The sequence below is a fragment of the Pristis pectinata genome, chromosome 12 (assembly GCF_009764475.1).
Source record: "Pristis pectinata isolate sPriPec2 chromosome 12, sPriPec2.1.pri, whole genome shotgun sequence".
Lineage (NCBI taxonomy): Eukaryota > Metazoa > Chordata > Chondrichthyes > Rhinopristiformes > Pristidae > Pristis > Pristis pectinata.
In genome coordinates this window covers 34,713,890-34,728,417 of record NC_067416.1, presented here as the reverse complement: position 1 = coordinate 34,728,417, position 14,528 = coordinate 34,713,890, and the positions used below count along the sequence as shown (strand labels likewise).

General features: G+C 39.1%; 1 protein-coding gene across 1 annotated transcript in view; it reads right to left on the bottom strand.

Annotated features, from left to right (window-relative positions):
- Window positions 1–14,528, bottom strand: part of prkg1b (protein kinase cGMP-dependent 1b) — a 556,354-nt gene that overhangs the window by 490,941 nt on the left and 50,885 nt on the right. The window contains exon 2 of the mRNA XM_052027531.1: window positions 11,706–11,872. Within this exon, the coding sequence (XP_051883491.1) occupies window positions 11,706–11,872 (167 nt within the window). The remainder of the gene's footprint in view (window positions 1–11,705; window positions 11,873–14,528) is intronic.

The window sequence follows — 14,528 nt, the reverse complement described above, 5'->3', positions numbered from 1 at the left end:
TCAAGAGAAGCCACTATTATAATACAGGAAACACACAAACTACCCAACCACCCTGTTGGCCACTACGTGCCCCATCTGTGAAGAGTCTACAGTTTCCACATTGACCTCATCAGTTACCTCAGATTTCACAAACCGCCCAGGAACAAGAAGAAAGTAAACACAGCCAGTAAATTACATAGTAGGCTCCCCCAAACAGCAATGTTATAATGACAAGATCATTTGTTTATCGGTAGAGTAGGAATAAACAATAGCCAGGACACTGGGGATAACTACCTTGCTCTTCTTCATGAGATCATTTACTGCCCTGCAACTGAAGAAATAAGCTTAGTTTAACAGGTCCCTTGAAAGATAGGACCTCCAACTATGAAGCATTCCAACAGTCCTAAACTGGAGGAACAGCATAGAATCCCCAGAATGGGAATTAAATCCACAATCTTTTGACAGCGCCAAGCGTTCTACCAGCTGAGCCACAACTGACAAGCAACATAAACATGAAACTTTGAATGTGCCCTGGCTAATATTTATCCTTCCAACCAATTTATTTATTACCAGATGAAGGGTCTTGACCTGAAATTCAATTGTCCCTCGAGGGATGCTGCCTGAGCCGCTGAGTTCCTCCAGCAGTTTGCTTTTTCGCTCCAGATTCCAGCATCTGCAGTCCCTTGTGTCTCTCTTATTTATAACCATATTCCTGTTTATTGGAATTTGCCATGTGCATATTAGCTGTTGCTTTTCCCTCATTACAACAATAACTGCACTTCAAAAGTATTTCATCCACTGTAGAGCAACTGGGGTGGTCCTGAGATTGTATGGCTGTAAGTTTCTCTTTATTTGGGGGTATGTGTACATCATCTCAGCTGTTGTTGAAGGGGAAGTTTAGCCTTCTTTTTCATTACCCACCTTGTTTAATTCATTCCGTCCGTTGGCACCCACAATCCCCAACTAGAAGAGCTGCAAAACAATGGCAGTTCTGACAACTGCAGCAGAGTCTTGCCTTGCAGTGTGCTTCAGTAAAAACGCAGAAATGCAGAAGGAAAATAACTGTTTGACATGTCACAAAAAAAAACAGAAATTGGAGGAAATACCCCACAGGTCTCATGAGAGGTCTTCAACCTGAAATGTTATCTTTGTTTCTCTCTCCACAGATGCTGCCTGGTCTACTGAGCATTTCCAGCATTTTTTTTATTTTTGCTTCAGATTTCCAACATCTGCAGATAGTTGCTTTTGTTTAAAATGTTAAGTGTGTTAGAACATGAACGTTCAATGCCAAAAATAACTGCAGGCCATCTCTGCCTCAAGTGATAGCAGCTTTGACTGAAGTATAAACCTAAAGGGCCCAGGCCTGTTAACTGCACCTACTTTATATGAATGAACTGACCACAGCAGAACAGCTTTACTCAAAGTTGTAAAATCTGTAAACATTGCAAAATTCCACCTAGTACCTCATTATAATAATAGTTCTGTTTAAATCAGACTTCCCCTTACCATCAGCACTGCTTCATTGGTGCCAATCCCAATCATCTTTGGCACAAAGCTGGCTGTCACCCACCAGCAAAGCTTTTTGCCACGAGCACAACCTGACTCGACACAGACTTCACCCCCAAAAGGCTCAGCTTTAAAATCTGAAAATCCTCAGCACATCAAGCAGCAATTGTGCACAGAGGAACAGATTCAGTATTTTAGGTTGATGACATCATTAAGATGAAATTTTAACAGTCTCTCTCTCCACAAAAATGCCTGAGCAGCTGAGAGTCCCCAGCATTCTTTTGTTTTTTTATTAGAGATCGCTGGTGTGTGCAGTATTTGATTTTAGAATCCTAAAACTGCCTGACCCACCCCCACCCCACACTGCTCCATCTATATAACTGACTGAACCCTGCCATTTTGACATGTAGTAGTTGGAATGGGACATGCAGCATATGTTTGGAAGGGGTAGTTGGGTTAGTTCAAAAGGGACAATGGAACAGAAGAACATTTAGATTGGATAAGATAGAGTAGGTGAAGGAAACTCATGGGAAGCCTAAACAGCAAGAAAAAATAATTGGATCAAATGCCCTTTTGCTGAGTTGTGAATACTCTTTTGCTTCATATGCAGTGTTCAAAAGCCTTAGTTTTGTTACCAAACTATAAGGCTGACAGATAACAGAGTACAGACCTGTCATCAAAAAAAATGGATTGTGCACTTCGGATTTGTTAGCAGTTATCCATGACCTTATTAGAGTAAAACATCAAACCTGAAACTATTTCCGTGACTTGGTTACATACATTCTTAAAACAAAATATCTCTGAATTGCAGAATTATGTATCCACCATTCTTCAAGTAGTCGATTTCATGAAAGACCAGTCTACTGCAGGGAGTACGATGATTTAAAGTTTTGAATTAAATGTTTTGAGACTCAAACATGAACATTCCAGTGGCACATCATCTATTGTGGTGAACTGTTTTAAATTTGCACTCCCAATGTTCCCTTCAGACCTGTTTGAAGTCTTCAACACTGTCTTGGATAAAAATAGTAACATCCTCATAATGAGTGAGAATAGAAAGACTGAAGAAACTGTAATTGTTCTCCCTCCAGCAGGGAGGATCAAGTGGGGACTGAACACAGATGTTTAAAATTGTGAGGGATTCTCAGAAAGTAAATAAAAAGGTTCTTTCCTCTGATTGCTCACATTTAACTTATAAGTCTAAAGAGCCAGAGGGGCCCTCACAGAACGGTTACAGTACCGAAGGAGGCCATTTGGCCTATTGAGTCTGCATTGACAATGCAATATCATTCCAGCTGGTCCCACTATCTTGCCCTTGCCTCATTGCCCTGCAAATTATTTCCTTTCATCTAGCTATCTGGCTTCCTTTTAAATGCTGAATTAGCCTCCATTCTTACCACTGGCAGTGCATTCCAGAACCTAACAACTCACTGCATAAATGTTTTTTCTCCCTCATGTAACATTTGTCAGCCACCTTCATTTTAGGTTCCCTGACTCTTGACTCCTCCGCCAACAGGAACAGTTTATGATTTTAAATTATTCTATCAGATTCCACACAGACTGCTCAATTCTTGAAAAAAAACAGCTTCTCAAGTCTATTCAAATAATTAAAGCCTTTCACCCCAGGAATCATTTCATAAATCTCTTCTACACCCTTCACATCTTTCCTAAAGCACGACATCCAGAACTGGACACAAAGCTGCAGTAGTGGCTGAACCAGGATTTTGTAAAGGTTTATCACGACTTCCTTGCTTTTATATTCAATGCTTCTATTTGTAAAGCTCCAAAATCCCATATGTGACCACGCTCTCATTCTGCTCTAGCATTGTGAACAAACAATGCACATATATTGCAGATCTCTCTCTCTCTCCTTGTACCCCATTTAGAATTCGATATGATTCATACTGCCCAATCTCATCCCTTCTATCAAAATGTTCTCAGCATTAAATTTTATCTGCCACCTATCAGCAAATTCCACCAGCTTGAAGTCCATTACCACCTTTCTCACAGATCATCACATGTCGACATTTGTGTCATCCGTAAATTTGGAAATTGTGCCCTTTCCACCCAATTGCAAGTCACTAAGATCTTTTAAGAAATGCAGCAGTCCTAGTACCGACCCCTGGAGAACTCCTCCACATGAGGAAAATTTATTTTTATCCAACAGATTATGTTGATCTGCAATGCATTGCCTGAAATGTGGTGGAAACAGATGCAATAGCAATTTTGAAAATGAATTTTTGACATACGACAAAAAAACATGCAAACCTCTGGGGAAAAAGCAAGGTAGTGAGATTAATTGGATAACTGTTTCAATGAGCTTGCATAGCCATATGGGGCTAAATGTTTCTCGGAATCTATTTGATGAGAAATCAGCCCTGACCAGAATCATTGATGCATTTAAGTTAACTGTGATTTTCCTAATAATTTTGTTTCTGAAACATTTACATAATATAATCTGCCTACTGGAGTTTTATTGTTGCTTTGCTTGCACTCATCTTCTTTAAACAGACATAGGCCTGGAAAAATCTTACATTACAATAAGCTTTTATAGCCCACATTAGAGAATTTTACCTAAATCCTCACTCATGTCTGTATGTATTTAGACCACTTCCTGAGGGACCAGAAGGTCAAATTTTTTTTTGGCCCTTGCCTACTCTCTAGTCCACCAATATCGTGTCCTCTACATCAGACGACCCTCATCTTGATTTTGAGTGATGAAATTTTGCTCACAATTTGGAGCAGGGTCAAGTTTCCGTAACGGAAGTTAGGAATTCTACTTCACTGCACTTCTGATGAGGCAGGAATCTAAAAGTTGTAGGATCTATTTCCTTCAGTTTATATGTTCCAGTTATCAGGTATCTAATGTTTCATAATTTATTAAGGCAGCACAATTATATTTGGTATTAAAGTGATTACGTTACACTATGCAGCAATATTAAGGAAGCAGTAATTAACCTAAATAATTAATTTATCAGAAACTGTTCTGCCCGCCCCAGTTGCTATAAAGTACTACTAATCATTGCTGTTGGATGTAGTCTACCTACCGATGTTTTAAATTACTCACTCATTCATTGTGTTTAGCTTTTTTTTCTTTATTTGAAATCGAGAAGCAAAATTAAAGTCAAAGAATTATATCGGAGTACCGCCACAATTACAGTTAGTGCCAAAGGCTGGAGTTTTCTAATAAGCCTTACTTCTGCCAGTTTTAAACACTGTATCCTATATTCAAATTCCAAATCCAGTTGGTCATTTTCACCAATGCCAAATATTCTGAAGTGAAACCCCACTTAACTCATCAATATAACTTTGCACCTGTACTTGACTTGGTATTTCACCGTGCAAGTTCTGAACTGATGTAGTTTAGGGCGAAATTTTAAGTGCTGTGGGACACTGCATCACTATTTCTGGAGCTCTGAAGCACTTTTTTTCCTCCTTATTGAAATCAATTTGGTACTTTCCATTTCTTCAAACACTCTTTAAGGTATCTGCTGGCCCAGAAATTACCTGGTGCCTGAAAAGACATATTAATGTGGTGACTTGCAGAAGGCTAATGTATGTTTTATTTGAAGACCCAAACTCTGTGCACCAAAGAATAGAACTTGCACAATTTGTTCATGTTAACACCTTCCTCTTTCTTGCAGAGCATAGAGGAAAATAGTAAATCGTGGATGGGAGTTCAAATTGCTGGGGAAGGGTACTATGGGGCACAGAGACTAGTATTGGGAGTTAGCCATCAGTCAAGGGAAACTGGCAATATTGATTCAAGTCACTGGATGGGCATATGGGTTCCAAATGGTGTTGGGTAGATACTGGAAAGTGGGTGGTAAGTGGTGAACTAGCTATCATAGGGCGTGTGCAGAGAAGGTTAGCAATTAGGGGAGTTTGGAGAAGCTCAGCCTTGTGGTGATCAAGGGTGGATGGAGAAGGTCAGGCCCTAAGTTGGTGTAGTTGATAGTTATTGATAAGGAGAGTTGGGTGGAGGTGGACAACATAGCTTCTGACGAGTGGATGGAGTGAGCAGGGACTAGAAATCAACAGAGAGAGAAGATGTCAGGCTCACAATGGGTGGTTGCTGCAAGGTGAGGCGAGAGATTGGTTGGGGTTGGGAGTGTGAGGGGAGCAATTATTGTATTCATATTCTGGGGCTGGAGGCACTAGAATTGTACATGTGTGGGGATGGAGGTCATCACAGACCAGGAGGGAGGCCATTGCTAGGGGCTCAGAGCACTTGACCAAGGCAGATTCCTAGCCCTGTCCACAGGCCCAAGCCAGCATGGACCAAAGTCAGTGAAATGGCATCAAGACTGTCCCTGTACATGTCCGAGTGCCTCCACGAGTTAACACATCAGGTGCATGGATGACCTGAAAGGAAATTTTGCGGACCTCTCAGCGAGTCTGTCATTTTACTTTCCAATCATTTTAAGGTTGAATTCATATCATGGAGAGCAAATAAATTTCACACTAGGACATTTATAAATCTATGAATCACGGATTAGGATTTCTTTGGGGCCTCTGTTCTACCCATATAATTTTAGTTATGTTCTGCTACCTTAACTGTTTTCTTCCAGGCTATTATCATCACTTGTTCTCTGGTACAACACCAACTGCTGTTGCTTAGTTCTCCATCTAATGTCTCTAAATTTTTTGCTATTTGTCTCCATGGCAACCTGAAGATTATCAGAGCTTTCTAGGAATTTGGCACTGGTGTGTAGTGCCTTCAGTAACCAGTCTCATTGTACTGCAGGAAAAAACATCCAGAAATGACAATGTTCTCCACACATCTTTCTAACACACTCTGCACTGTAGCACAATGTCCCCACACATGTATGATTCTAGTGCCTCCAGCCCCAGAACATTTATATGATAATGGCCACAACATATTGTATTCAACCCATTTAAAACAGATTATCTACTTCCACCACTGGTACCTATCACTCTTCTCATAAATCTCCTTTAAACTTTCCCCCTCTCACCTTAAAGCAATGCCTTCATGTATTTGACATTTCCACCCTGGGAAAAAGACTATCTACCCTATCTATACCTCTCATAATTATATATACTTCTATCAGGTAGTCAGCCTCCAATGATCCAGAAAAAAATAATCCAGGTTGGCCCAAACTCTCCTTATAGCTAATCATATCTAATCTAGGCAACATCCTGGTGAACCTCTCCTACACCATCTCCAAAGCCTCCACATTCTTCCTGTAATGCAGTGACCAAAATACACACAATACTCCAAATGTGACCCAACCAAAGTTTTACACAGGTGCAACACGACTTCCTGACTTTTATACTCAACACCCAAAGCAATGAAAGCAAGTAAGCCTATACCACTCCATCTACTTGTGTTGCCACTTTCAGGGAGCTATGGACTTGCACCCCAAGGTCCCTCTGAATATCAAATATCCTAATGGTCCTGCCATTTACTGTATATTTTCCCCTTACATCTGACTTCCCAAAGTGCAGCACCACACACTTGTCTGGATTAAATTCCATCTGCCCTTTCTCACATTTCCAACTGATCCTATATCCTGCTGAATCTTTTGACAACTTTTTTCACTACGCACAACTCTGCCAATTTTCGTGTCATTTGCAAATTTACTGATCAGCCCACCTACATTTTAGTACAATGCAAAAATATTACTCCATCATGCTTTAGGTCCTGTGGATCCAAGGTTTCATTTCCAGGTGACATGTCCATTAAGACCTGATTTTAATTATTGAATTCCAAAGTTAAAGAAAAATTCTGTGCATGCTGGAAATCTAACAAGAATTATTGTTGCAAGGTGATTATTTTTCATCAGAACTGTCATACAAAGTTAACTGAAACATTAACTCTGTTTCTGTCTTGACAAATGCTGAGTGTTTACAGCATTTTCTGTTTTTATTTTTAGTCACTGGTTATTTGGTGATGAGTTTCCTGTTTTGTTCTGGACTTATTTTTCTTACAAATGGCCATACTTATATGTGTACTGTGTACTATGTAACTCATGTCGTCTATCATTTATGTTATACACATTATGCATCATACATGCATAAATCTGCAGTTGTCTGCAGGGAAATGCTGTTATAACTGTCATGCAAAGAAGGTGACAGACTCCAAAGCTGAAGAAGGCAAGCTATGATTGAATTTATATACAAGTTTGTATTCATTTGTAAGTTGCATTTAATGTATAGAAGCGTGCCAGACTGTTGAGATCCCCAGTGCAGTGCTGTTTTAATGGGCCTTTTAAGAAGAGGAAGAATTTCTGAGCCCAAGTACTTCATATTAGGACAAATATTCCAATTTATCTACAAGACAAATGGAAAGAAAATAAAGTGCATATTAAATGAATAATATCTGGGATCCTCATTTACAACAACTAGATTCTACTGCAACAAAGCTCCTGGCAAGAGAAAAACAAATGCAATGTTGAGATATATTGACAGGTCAATATTGAGCCCATGTAGCAAAGTAATCTGTGACTTTCCACCACTGTATAATTTGCTGGTGTTGACTGTGCATAGCTCTGTCTTCACAGTATAAATAGGATACTACACCTATTGAAATGTTGAATAAAAGTCTAACTAGAATGGTTGAGCTGATGGAGACACTGATGGGTGGGGAGCAATTATATAAATTGGGAGAATTCTCACTGTAAAAAAAGGCTGAGAGGTGTCATGATTCAGGTTAATGGTGAACTTGATATATCACCTAACAGGGTAACAGTAAACTTGATACGTCACCTTGATCTAATGTCTATTTCTATCAAGGTTATTTATTGTACATACAAAGAATTGTTCTTAACATTGATCTCATCTGCCAGTAAATCAAGATCCAATGATGCTCATATGCTGCTCTTTACACTCCCATCTCTGAAGAAATATAACTTAATGCAAGACAATTGATACGGGAGCTGAGCCATATGAATGACAGTGGATTGAAATCCCCAAACCATTTTTTATATCCTTCCAATAGAAAGCAGAACGACCTCAAAATGATCTAAGCTTCAATTATCACAATGGTTTCTCTACAGAATATCAATATTAACTAACAAGCAATTTTCATTGATAATCCTAATGAAGAACTGGTACATTTCGTATCACTGGAAAACAGCTTACATGCTGCAACAACATTAGACTTATGTAAATCAATTATGAAAACCCAACTTATCTTGGAACAAAACAGAGGGTTTTCTCACTGCCAAGATTTAGATTGCATTTGTACATGAGCAACAAAATGGGAAGAGGAGACATCAGATGAAGTTCTGATCAAGGGTCATTGATCTGAAATGTTAACTCTGTTTAGCGCTTCACAGATGGTGCCTGAGCTGCTGAGCGTTTTCAGCATTTTCTGATTTTATTTCAGGTTAGCTGGAAACTTGCCAAGAAAATTGGATCCAGACTGAGTGCCTCAGATACCAGCTTGATTTCTAGCTTCTTGATGTTCTGATGAAAGGCCACTGACCTTTAATGTTGACTCTGTTTCACTCTCCATGGATGCTGCCTGACCTGTTGAATATTTTCTGCATTTTCTGTTTTTTTTTTGGTGTAAGAATCTAGGACAGTTTTATTAGGCAGTGTGCAGAAGTGAGAGACTGGGGTCGGGTGAGGTGGTCATGGGAATGGGAGGAATGTCAGTTTAGACAGAGTGGAGTATTTAGCTACTCTTACAATATCAATGTTCTAAGGTAACAGTATAAAGAGTGCTGGGACTCAGTTTCAAGAGCTTCAATGGGACCCAACATGCTTTTGACACAGCCATATTTGACGAGGCTATATGTACCCAGCAACCAAAGGACAGATGTGGTGACCACAGTTTCAATTTTAGGCTACAGTTGCTTTTTATTTTCAAGGAAATGGGTGGAATATCAGATGCCCAGGATGTACCGCTAAAGATGCAGGTTCTGCTCTTCATTAACGTTTTGGGATCTGGTTGCCAACTGTATGACCGGCATTTATGACCCAGCCCTAACAGCCTCAAAGATGATGATGCCTTCTTGGACCACTGCAATCCTTCCAGTGAAGGCACTCCCACAATGCTGTTGGTAGGAATTTCTAGAGTTTAGGCTTAGTCACAATTGAGGACCAGCAATATAATCCAAAATCAAGACAGTATGTGACTTGGAGAGAAATCTGCAGGTGTTGGTACTCCCATGTGGCTGCTACCCTTTACCTTCTTGGTGGTAGAGGTGGTAGGTTTGGGATGTGCTGTTGCAGTAGCCTGGGGGAATAACTCTAGTGGAATTTATAGATGGTACATCCTACTGCCATTGTGCACCAGTGGAGGAAATGAATGTTCTGGGTGGTGGATGAGATGCCACTCGATAGTAAAGACATGGTAAGTTCAGCAGCAGAGGACTGCCAGCACTTGAAAATTAAATACTAAGGAAGGAAGTGATTCTGATTCAATTCTGACACCAAGCTGCAGTGGCTAACAGACTTCCAGGGCCAAGGTTCTTTTTAAACAAAGGCAAGTTCATAGCGTTCTTCATCAAGGAGAAAGGCTTTGTTTGGGTGAGGTCTGAAATTAAATCATGAACTCCTTTATAAAGGGCAGTTAATGATTAGTGCAGAGAAAAATACTCCCCCTAAATTAGAGCCTGATATTGCTTCTGTCTTCACTCTGGGGGCTGGTGGCAATCCAAATCTGTACCCCCACAAAAGGCAGCTATTAAGGACTAACTGCACCTCCCCCGAGAACCTCCTTATGTATCGCACCTCAACGGATATTGCAACCTTTTGTTTGTCTGTTAGCACAACGTGATGAGGGAGGAACGTCTACTTCAATTAAACTCATGAACTGACAAAGAAGATGGAACAATTAGGTTTGGATGCAGACTGTACGGTAATGAAAATATCAATGCATGAAATCTTTAAAGGGCCATGTGAAGATCTACAGTTTGGTGTTCTGAATGACAGCATATTATAAAGATGGGTAATGTTATTACACTAAATCATTATTTCATATGAAATGTTTCTGTTTCAAAGTCTTAAGTATTCATTATTGGATCAATTTTCATGTAAAGTGATCAACAACATCAGCTCCAAGGAAGGGTGTATCAGGACATGGTGCTATGAAAATCATATCTCGATTCTACCCCAAAGAGTTGTTTGCGCTCGGCAAATACTGCAAAGATCAATGGGTAATTGAGAGAAACTGGAACATTTTCTGCAGCCTTCTCACATTAGCATCTGCCCCCCCCAAAGAACAGATGTTTGAACACTCATGGTCAAACTTTCTTCACCACTGGAATAAACAGCTGGCAGGAAAACAGCTAAACACTACCTCTAAGTATCAAATCAATAAATGTGAAGGAGTCCCATGATCATCACATTTTTTAATATTTTTGAGTTTGTTCAAGTATCAGCAGCTTTTCTAATGGTGCTTACTTAATACAATACACTCTTTGCAATGAAATTACGTTTGGGGAGTTGACATGATCTATCGAAATTCCAGGCAGTAGTTGCCATGTCAATATTTCCAGAAATTCCCCTCCCCCAACAGATATAGGGTACAAATCACAGCAGTTTTTTCTTTAAATAATATTCTAAGCAGTACCTTTACAAAGTCACACTAGACCCATGTAAAATCATGGAACACACCATCTCAAGAAATGCTTGAGGTGAACGGTATTCATTTATTTAGATAAAAACACAAGGGAGGAAAGATTAGAAGCTTTTGCAGGCAGGGTTAAATGAAGGAGGCTAGTGCATAACTTAATCCTTGGCAATGGACCTGCTGGGTCATCTATGCTGCATTTTCTATGTAACTCTATATACACCACCAGGCAATCAATTCAACTGATCCAATGAAAAGGGGAGAAATATTTTTACTATATGAAAATAAAAACCTGGAGGTGGGATTTTATATTGAGGAGACACACCACTTGATTGCTTTATTGCCCAAGGAACGATGGCAAATATTATAACCACTTGTAACAACAGAACAATAAGAATACTTTATACTGCAGAACTGATTCATCGTTGCATCCTGCTAAATAAGCCCATTTATAATACAATCATTCCATAGATAAACTACATTGTAACCACTAATAAAATCTTGCAACTACATTATTATCGTCAAAATAACAGCACACTATTGCTTCTTAATGGAGATTATAAAAGTCAAAGTTATGCATTTCCATTTGTTGAAGGACATGTAAAATGGATGAATTGGTGCAGGCAGTTTGGAGAGCAGTTGGTACATTAATGATTAGTTAGCTCAAATAACCTACCTTCCATAACATAAACCAGAGAGCCCACATCACCCTCTTTGATGATGCAACTGTCCTTCCCATATTCCACTGGGTACATGCAGTCTACAATCTCCTGAATCTGGGATAACTCCAGATTTTTCATGAAGTCATTGTCCAGGATGGCTTCCTTAATCAGTTCTTTAGACCTAAAGTTTAAAAAAAAGTTGTCAGCAGAAATTCTAATGAGTCTCCAAATTATTAACCATCAGCAAAGATAATTAGAAGCAAGCAAGTTCATCTCATTTAAAGTTTGAAAATTTGAGACCATAGAATGAGGATGAAGTTTTTAAAAATAAATGAAACTATCTATAGCTCTTCATTAAATTAAGACACAATTTGGTAGGAATTAAATTGCTTGTATCTTTACTAGTGTCCTAATTTATCAGAAGATTTGAGCACAATACAAATTGTCAATCACCATACAAAATATTATCCAAGTTGGTCAAATTTCAATATTTTTACCGAGGTAAAATAATTGTAAACCTGACTGTAAATGTGTTCTTCCATTTATACACATAGTGATCCAGCTAGTCTAAAGAATAGTGATATGTAGAAGAATTAGATAGTAACAAGGAGCTTGTGTTTAAATTCATACAAATGAATACTAAAACTGTAGGCCATCTTAAAGAAACGTAAATGATGTAAACAAAAAGCTTGAAGAATATATTGGATGGCAGTGACCAAGATTCAAAAGTAGGCAGATTTACAGCAAAGGCATTCTGTCACATATAAATTAAGTTCCCATGAAGGACTCCAAAGTCAATGGACAAACATCAAAAGAATATAATATGAATTATTTTCCATGGAAAATAAGAGCTGAACTGGTCAAAATAAACAAAATTTCCTTCATATCCATGATAGCATTACAATTCTGACCATTTGTTTGCAGGAACTTCCATCACTGTATGAAAAATCAGCTTTGAGAAGTAAATGTCTTTTAACCCCTCATCGTAGTTCTCAAACATGCCAAAATTATATCATGATTTACAGGGTTAAGTTTCGATGACATATTGGATAAACTTGACGCATTGAAGAGATTGAGGCAGGATGGGGATGGGGATTTGGATCAAGGTGTGTAAAACGGCAAAAGGAATTGATAGAGCAAATACAGAGAAACTATTTCCAATTATAGGGTAAAAGGAAAATGGGGCATAATCCTAAAATTTTGGTTAGACTAGGCAGGTGTAATCAGAAGCATTTTCCCATGAAGAATAATAGAAATATCTAAGTCTCTCCCCTAGAAAGGCTGGGGATGTTGTGACAATTGGAGCCTTTAAGTTTGAAGGGGATATGGTTAGAAATTAGATTAAGATGTGCTGTTTATTTCAGTTCAACACAGCTGTAGATGTACTCATCACAGAAAGAAACAGAATAACAATCATTTTTGGGTTGTTTTGTGTCCCTCTGAAAACTCAGTGGCAACTCCCTGACAGGTGTCTCTGTCAGGTGCTCCGGGAAAAACACATTTCCATAATGACTGGAAACTCACTGAGCTAAGTCCCACATGAACAATTTATCTTCAGGCTTTCCTCACACACAGCCCAAATCTCCAAAGCCTCCAAAGTTCCCACTAAACCTTAGATCAGCCATGCTCCAACCCTCCCTTCCCATGCCCTCCATTAATTCACCAACCTCAACCTAGGCCCAATCATCCTAGGTTCCTGGTCCCAATCAGGTCTATGTCTACAAGCCCTTTCTCCCAATCTGACACGATCTTGGTCTCAGAGGGGTACGCTGTGGTGAGCACGGAAGCCTAGGGCGCCGGCCCGGGTGGAGCTGCCGCAGGTGCGGATCTTGGTGGTAGGAGCAAATATTGGCACAGAGAAAGTGCAATGCTGATTGATTATCAGCAAGGCCTTGGCCTTAAGTGCTACTGTTTTATGGCAACACTACCATATCAGGGTTGGTTATTCACACACTATTGCCAAAATCAACCAACACACCCTTAACATACTAAAATTTCTAGGCTGTAGGCTTTTGTAAGAAAGATTATTATGGGACATTGTGTAAAGCAGATCAACCAAGATCTAATTAAATAGCAGGACAGATTAAGTAGCCTGAAGGCAGCAATTATGTAGTCAAATGTCTACTTTTATTTTCCATTTATCTTTGTCACTAAACATTTACTTAGCCCACATTAAACTGGACAACCTCAACGGACACTTCCATTAATCACATAATATCAAGTCCTGAACTATTTACCATCACATAGGAATTTATGAAAGACTTTTTGTTGGATACAGTAGAGAATTGGGATTTCCCGGTTTAAAACCTATTTACAATAATTAATTCACTAGAATTATCAATAATTCCCAAAGTGCAGGACAAGCTGCTTCTAATGAAAAATTGGGCAGCAATTAGTGCTGATCCCAAAGGAAATTATACGCACCTGCAATGCTGAGATAACATGACAATGACAATTTGATTTACTTTGAAATTTTAAAAACATGTTCAAGTAAATATTTGTCATAAAAATGTGAGAGAAAGGCAAACAGGGAAAAAGATTCAATAACATGCTGAAAACCTCCTTGAAAAAATGCAACATCCCCACTGACTCTTGGGAATCTCTGGCCAGTGATCGCTCAATGTGGAGGAAAAGCATTCGGAATAGTATTGAGAACCCTGAGTCTATGCATCAGGAGTAACAGAGGTCCTATATAGATGGAAGAAAGAGCACACTATCAGACAAGTCTATTAGGACATCACAAAGCAAAGTACTTCTTCAATGTAGTCACAGTTATTATATAGAAAACACATAAACTGACATCGGCCACTTCCTGCCTCATCTGTGGGAGAGTCTGC